The sequence below is a fragment of the Pteropus medius genome, unplaced genomic scaffold (assembly GCF_902729225.1).
Source record: "Pteropus medius unplaced genomic scaffold, Ma_sr-lr_union100, whole genome shotgun sequence".
Taxonomy (NCBI): domain Eukaryota; kingdom Metazoa; phylum Chordata; class Mammalia; order Chiroptera; family Pteropodidae; genus Pteropus; species Pteropus medius.
Genome location: NW_024349800.1, coordinates 774,212 through 782,006, shown reverse-complemented (window position 1 = coordinate 782,006; position 7,795 = coordinate 774,212). Strand labels below are relative to the sequence as shown.

The following is a 7,795-nucleotide window of genomic DNA, read 5'->3' as shown; positions in this document are numbered from 1 at the left end:
CCTCCGCCTCCGGGGCGGGGTCTCAGCAGGGCCTGGGGGAGGGGTGGGGGTGAGCAGCCTGGCGCCGCTCACTCGGAACAGAGACGGCCCAGGGTTGGCGGCACCACGCTTTCGCTGAGCCCCTCAACCCCTTCCCTAAACCCCCATCCTCCCCCCTTCCCACTCCCCTCCCCGCGCCATTCAGGCTAAACTCTGAGTTGGGGGCTTTGGCCCTGCCACCTCAGCCGCCCTGAGCATCAGTGTCCCCACCTAGAAATGGGCCCAGAAACTTGGGAGGGTCTGAGGGGCCTGGGTACAATACTGACAAGAGGCAGGCCGGTATGAAAGGGTCAGAGAGCAGGCCCATCTTGTTCCCAGCATTCCATCTGCCTTACTTCCTATCCTGGGGGTCCCCACTCTCCACCCTGCCAGCTGGCATTTGACACTGCTACTACAGGTCCTTGGGCACATGGTTTTCCAGCCCCTAGCTTCGGGGCCGTCAAGGTTTGTCATTTTCCTCCGTCCACACAGCCGCCTGTGACCACTGTGTGACCTCAACCAAAGGCTTGACCTCTCTGAGCCCAGCTGCCTCATCTCTTGAAAAGGTTAACATTGATGGGGAGACATAGAGAACTCCATGTCATGCCCTCAGCACAGGACCCAACAGGTGATGAACACCCTGCAAAATGTAAGTTCAAAACGTTAATTACTGTGACTCTGATCTCCATAATCCATCAGGATGCACATCCCACGATCTGGCCCCCACTCACCAGATTCAAAAGACTAGGAGCCTGTGCTTCGTAAGAGGCCCTACAAAGAGCAGGCAATTGGCAAGAGACTACCACTCAGGCCCTTTCCCATGACCAGGGTCTCAAAACTCCACCCCCAAAACCCACACAAGCAAAATCCAGCACTGCTAGACCAGGGCAAACATTCTGGCACCTGAGCAGCCCAAGTAAAAGGAGGACTAGCCCAAACCCATGGGGCCCTGCAGACCTGGACTCTGGCACAGGGATCCCAATCCCTTCCTCACCATCAATTTAAAGGGTCCCAGAATCCAGTCAGAATCCTGGAATTCTGTCCTTCCATCTCCGTCTCTCTCTGTTGACCATCTTCTGTCTGTGTCTATTCCTGTCTTTTTTTATTGTAGTAAAAGTCACATAGCATGCGATTCAACATTTTAACCATCTTAAAGTGTACAATTCAGTGGCATTTAGAATATTCACAATTTTCTCTCATGTCTACTCTTAGTGCCTCTCTCTGTGTCTATCTGTCTGTCTGTCTGTCTCTCTCTCTCTCTCTCTTTCTCGGAATTTCTCACTCTTCACCCATCCTGTCTCTTGCTTTCCATTCTTCTCTTTCATTTTTAAGGTCGATCTGTCTCTCCATCTTACTCTGTCCTTCTTGGTCTCTGTTTCCCTCTGAATCTCTCTCTTGGTTTCTCAGTCCTGGGGCTACATTCTCTAGGACCTAAGGCCTAGACCAGGCCCTCTGGGACTTCAGAACCTCCAGAACCAACTCCCCACACTGCTAAATGACACATAGCCCAGTCATTGCCACCTTATATCTGGGTTGCAGCCAGGAGCCCAGAGTGCGCCCTACCCCATCTCCATTCCAGGGGCCTCACTATAGCCCCAGGACAGGGGTGAGGCAGCACAGAGGATAGGCAGAGAGAAGGGAAGCCACTTTCCCAGGGTCACACAGCTGGGAGGAGCTACAGCCTGGAAATACCCAGGGGCTCAGAAAGGGCTGACCGCAGAGGAGCCAAGAGGGGATATGGGGGCCAAAGCCTGGACTGAGAACCTGGATCCAGTTGGCCCAGCTTTCTGTCTAACCCTGGGCAGGCCCTTTGCTCTCTAGGCCTGAACTCGTTTTCCCTCAGGACCTTTGCATTCGTGGTTCACTCTGCCTGAAAAGCCCTACTATCCCTAGATCCCCAAGGCTGCCTCCTCTTTGCATTGAGATAAGGCCGAAAAGTCACCACCCTTGCAAAGAGCATTCTCTAAGACGAAGCAGAGGTAGCAACTGCTCTACCCTCTCTACAACTTAGAGTGTTTGTCATTACCTGACTTTTTTATTTATTTGTAAATGAGCCATAGGCAGGATAGCCTGGGGTAAAGAACACTACCACAAACCAGCTGTGTGAGCTTGGGCAATTATTTCTGGGCCTTGATTTCCTCAGCTGTAAAATTAACATAATGACATCAGGGCCTATCTTAGGTGTTGTTGATAAAATTAAATGAATTCAAATATTTTGAACAGGGCTTGGCCCAAGAGGAGTGCTCAGTAAAAATCTGAAGAGTAAGTGAATGACAGATTGACTCTTCTGTCAGCAGGCAGGCAGCATGGGGTGATAGAAGATACCTGCCTTACTCACCTGGGCAACTTCCCACCCTCTGATATAGATCCTTTCCATGCAGCAGGCTCCTGGAGCCTGGAGGATAAGCAATAGGTGGAGATTTGGTCTCACCTTGCAGCCTGCTGAGAGCCCAAAGCCAAGCCAGCTTTCCAGGAGATAAAGTGGAGACACTTCCCCCGTACTCTGTTATCTGAGCTGGAGATGCAGCCAAGGCGGCCATCCCCTGGGAGCCCTGCCAGGGCTGTTACTGAAGACAGAGCACACATCACCCACCAGGAATTTGGGGCCCAGGTTTGGCTGAGACACGTTTGCCGGAAGTTCCAGACTGCTAAGGCTGAATCAAAATGCTCAGAGTGGGCAGCAAAGTTATTCACATCAATGACAATCTCGCCAGCCCCCTGGGCATTGTGACGCCAGGGTTTGACAGGCATAAGGCTCACTTGTACCACCTGGCAGCCTGGATAGGGAAAAGAAGGCTCACTGGGTTTCCTGGGTCTATATCCTCGCTAGGTAGCCTTGGGGAGGTCACTGTACCTCCTCTGCCATCTGAGAAATTAGAGTAACAATAATAATAACCCCATACAACAATAATGGACTCTGTAGCCAGATGGCCTGGTTTAAAGTCACCTCTCTCCTGAGTGACATTCAGCAGATGGTGTCAGTCCTCTGGCCTCACTGGCCTCATCTATAAAATAGTTCCTGTCTCATAGAATTGTTTTAAGGTGCTTAGAGCAGAGTCTGGCACATGATAAGCTCTCAATTGTTGTCATTAGCTGCACACATACTAAAACGACTTGAGCCAGCAACAGTGCCCCAAATCTCCCTGCACACCTGGGTGCAGATAGCATGGGGACTGCCCACCCCTTGAATGGTAGGCCCAGACTCCCCACCAGAACTTCTGCTGCTGCCTTTGAGGACTGATATAATACCCCTTCCTCCAAGAATAGGCTCTGCACTAGGCCTCTTTTGTCATAGCTCTTGCGTCCCGTTCAGCATCTGTTGTAGACACAATAACTAGGCAGTATGGGGCAATTGTCTGTCCTTGGCTGCAAAAGAGGCTAAGAAAGTGACTGCCTGGGCCCAGCAAGAATCTGGAATATTTCACAAATATGGGAAAGATATTTCAAGATGATGGGCAGTGATTTTCAGACATTGGCCCTTCTTACCCAAGGTGTGGCACTACCTGCCATCCAGCTACCCAACAAAGACCCTGGCAGCACTGCCCAGACCTGAGCTTTTGAACATGGAAATCCTTTGGAATCACCTGGGACTTCTTTTTGAAATATCAGTGTGTACTGTACTCCAGAACAATTAAATCTGAGTCTCCAGAGGGTGTAGCCAGGCATCATTATTTTTTTAGCCTCTAAATTGACTGTACAGTGCTGTCAATTTTGGAAAACCCTGCTTGGAGTTTCCCCTTTTGTCCTTCTTCCAACTGTGTCCCTTTGTCTGTGAGACCAAGGAGATGTGACCAGCTAGAGCCCATGATGCCTCATGCCAGTTCCTGGAATTCCCTGTTGTGAAAAAAAAGGGACTCTATAATAAATCTGGCAAGTCCAGTGCCCAAAAGCAACCTCGCAGGGTGATCTGATCATAAAATCCTAACTGGGCAGTCACGCCCCAGGCCTATAACTTCTTTAGTAAAAGGTTTACCTTTGCCTTAAGCCAACCCTGTCCATTGTGTTTGTGCATTTAGGTTAACAAAACTTTAGAATGCCTCCTTTTTCAGACTCCTCAGAAGTGTAACCACTCTCAAGGGAGCACATAATCTTAACTATCCTGTAATCCAATTCCCGCCTTGCTTTCTCCCAACTTTATGTAATCTTCCTTACATTCTCTCCTTCACGGCAGATATGTAAAAGAAACTGCAAAATGTCATTCTGGAGAGCATTTGAGATCTTGGCTCAAATAAACTCTTAAAAAATTCTTGATAGCCTTGGACATTTCTCAACGTTGACACTGTTCAAACTGCCCTGAGTCCCAGGGTCTGCGTGGGCCTCTTCACCCTCATCTCTCCCTCTAGGAGTAGGCTGCACCACCACCTCTCCAGCCTCTTCACTCACACACACTCCCGTCCTTACCCCCCAGCACCTTTACCTTCAATTCAATGAGCAGCTGATTATATACCAGGAACTTTCTCACTTCCCTGCCCTTCTACCCACCATGAATACTCTTCCAGCTGGGACAGAAACTACTAGTCTCACCCCAGTCTTCATATCAGAAATATAACTATAGAAAGTTTACATAGGCCCATGGCTACCTGGCTGAAGACTATATTCCCAGCCTCCCTGGCAGCCAGGTACAACTGTGAAAGTTTAAGGCCATTGAATGGGAACAGAAGTGATGTGGTCTCCCCCTTCCCTTTCCCCTTCCCACTGGCTGAAATGAGAACCTAGTGGTGGACATGGAGCTGGATCAGCCATCTTGTATACCAAGTAGATGTCACACTTGGGCAGAAGGAGTCCCTGAGCATCGTGGAGCCATCATACCTAGTCCGGACCTTCACATGAAAGAGAAATAAATACATTAAGCTATAGATTTTTAGAGTCTCTTTGTTATAGCAGCCCAACTTATGCCTACCTACTAACCACCGACCACTTCAATAGTAGCTCAAATGTACTACCAAGAAGCCATAGCATACTGTGTTTGCCCATCTGTCACAGGAGCTCATGGTTCATTGCCCTCAAGAAGACTGATGCAGTTGACACCTGTGACTTCTGCCCACCCCTGTCCTCTGCTGCAGCTACCAGACCCTGAGTCCCCTCTTCTCTCCATTCTGGGTCCATGTGGTTCATTCAGATAGAGTTTATCCTCCCCTCCTGGGTAGGCACCTGGCCCAGGTGTGGCCTGCTGGCCTATTTCATCCAGGGAAGGATTTGTGACTTAAGCGAGGGGGCCTCTTTATTTAAAGCTCATTCTCCCTGCTGTGCTGCTCAGCTGTGGGTGTGAGCCTGTAGCATGGAGGCCACCTCTTAAAGAAACCTGCTGAGAATGAAGCCAGCTCAAAGGAAAACAGGTCTGAAAGGAGGGAAGGAAGAAGAAAAGAGAGAGAGACTTTTCTGATGATATAACATTTAAGCATCCGACTGTAGCTCTGCTGCAAGCCATCCTACCCTTGGATTTTTCAGTTACAAGGGCCAGTAAATTCCCTTTGGGGCTTCAGCCAATTTGAGCTGGAGTTTTATTACTCACACCTAAGAGTCTTTGCTAATAGAATTTCTTTCATTGACACATTACCTACCAAGTCTGGAGCCTGTACTCCCCAGGCCCTGTTGGACACTGGGGTTAGCCAATAGGGATCAGTACTTTGTGATGCCCAGACTCTCCCCAAAGGGTGCTTTGCCTTAAATAAAGGGGACGATATAGGGGGAAAAAGTAAACTCCTATCTGTTAACCATACACAGGGGACCCTAAATTAATTAATTTAATCCTCACAACAATCCTAGAGGTGCTAGATATTACCCCACTTGACAGACAAAGAAACTGAGATTCAATGGCATAGTGAGGGCCCCAGCTCAGAGCAGCCCAACTGCAGAGTCTGCATGCTTTTCTCTGCCCTTGCAGAGGAAGGAGCAGAGTACGTTGTAGGAGGCCATGGGTTCCCCATCCCCAGGATACATCAACAGGCAGTGGGTGACCCCTTGGCAGATGGTTGGAGGGGCTAAAGTACATGGAATGGGGTGTGTAGAGAGAGGAGGTAGGGGAAACCAGTAGGGTTTTTGTTTTTTTTTTTAGGCTGGGATTTCTCTATTTCTCTACACTTTCCCAAGCTGTCTGCTGTGGATGAAACAAAGGAGTTCTATGGAAAGTAACTTCACAGGGTGATCTGATCAAAAATTCCTAACTGGTCTTGGTAGGCAGTCACACCCCAGGCCTATAACTTTTAGTTAAAGGTTTATCTTTGCCTTAAGTAAGACCTGTCCATTATTCCTGTGCATCTAAGTTAACATACCTATGAAATAAACCTTAACCACCCTCAAGAGAGCATATAACCTTGTTAACTATCCTATAATCCAACCCCTACCTTGCTTTCTTCCATCTCCATGTAATCTTCAATCTTCCTTTTTTTCCCTCCTTAATTTCAAATGTATGAAAGAAACTACAAACTGTTATTCTCTGAAGTCTTTGAGATCTTAGCCTTTTGCTTCCAGGTGTATCCTCTTTTGGGCTCAAAGTTTTACAAAAAATTCTCTACAGGTTTAGACTTTCTTACGTTGACACTGCTTATTCCAGGAAAGCTGCCGGGCCCGATTCTCCCATCTGGGAATGGTTAGCTCCTACCTCCATGGCCCAGCACATTTGTGACTCACCCCTAGCCCATCCCTCTGCCTGGTGTGATGAAATTTCTGGCACTTCTGAAAAGTCTGGTCACCCTGGATAAGACTTGGCTCAGCCTTGCTGTTTAGTTCAGCTTTCTTGGTCATGGGGGACTTTGAGAGGGCCAGGGACACTGAGCTCAGAGGCTGGGCCCTCCCTAGTAGGCTAGGAAACTAAGTGGAGAGTCTCAGCTCCTTCTCTACTAGAGCTCCCCAGAGAGGAAAGGGGTTTGCCTAAGGCCACACAGTGAAGCCCTAAGAAGCTGAAAGAGGCCACCAAGACAGCAAACTCAGCCCAGAGATAGGAGACCTGGTCCCAGCAAGCCTCTTGTCTACCTTGAGCCTCAGTTTTCTCATCTGTGAAATGGGAGAAGCTGGCTCTGATTTTAATAAATAAGTTAGGAAATACACATAATAAAACATTCAACACCAGCAAACCTACCTCCACTAAAGAACCTCTTTCAACCACTTCTGTTCTATATGTATGTATACATGCATGAATGTGTGTATGTATATGATGCAGGACAGGGAAAATTTCCCCAAGGTGGTGGGGAAAGACCAAGCCCTGCACCCAGAGAAGAAGAAAGTTCTTTGGCAGAGAGCATAGAAAGAATTCAACACACACGCCAAATTTAGAGTCAAAAGGAAAGTTTATTAGAAGAGGGATAACACTCCACAGACAGTGTGGTCTCTCAGAGGCAGAGAGTGAGAGGGACAGTGAGAGAGGCAGTGAGAGATGAGTAAAGGCACATAGAAGGACAGTGAGTGTTCAGGGAATTCAGTTTCTGTCATTCTTTAGTTCTCATTTCCTTTGATATGGACATACAGTGAGGAAGGAAAGAGTATTTATCCTGAAAAGGTAATAATATGTAGAGTGAAAGTCCTGCTGGCAGTTCCCAGCCTTTGATCCTGAGGTTCCCCATCCTTTTTGCCATAGGCAATGACTCTTGGTTCCTGTTTCCCCTTCACTGGTGTGGGGCATGGGTTGTTAGCAATCCTAGCAGAAATCTTCCTCTGTTCTGAAGATGTCCTCCTGGCTTGGCTGCAGGGCTGAGCAGTATATTGCAGTCTCCAAAAGTGGCTTTATTAATGTTTTTAATTCTCTTGCCTTCTCCCTACACAATGAAATTCTAAAGAGCAT

At 48.2% G+C, this 7,795-nt stretch overlaps 1 protein-coding gene and 1 long non-coding RNA gene across 3 annotated transcripts in view; one reads left to right on the top strand and one right to left on the bottom strand.

The window, feature by feature from the left end:
- The window catches only part of FBLN2 (fibulin 2), a 96,936-nt gene extending 94,359 nt beyond the window's left edge, over positions 1-2,577 (bottom strand). Inside the window, exon 1 of the mRNA XM_039886585.1 lies at positions 2,450-2,577. Within this exon, the coding sequence (XP_039742519.1) occupies positions 2,450-2,558 (109 nt within the window). The 5' untranslated portion in view covers positions 2,559-2,577. The remainder of the gene's footprint in view (positions 1-2,449) is intronic.
- LOC120621417 (uncharacterized) overlaps positions 1-7,795 on the top strand; it is a 39,089-nt gene that overhangs the window by 1,664 nt on the left and 29,630 nt on the right. The window lies entirely within an intron of this gene.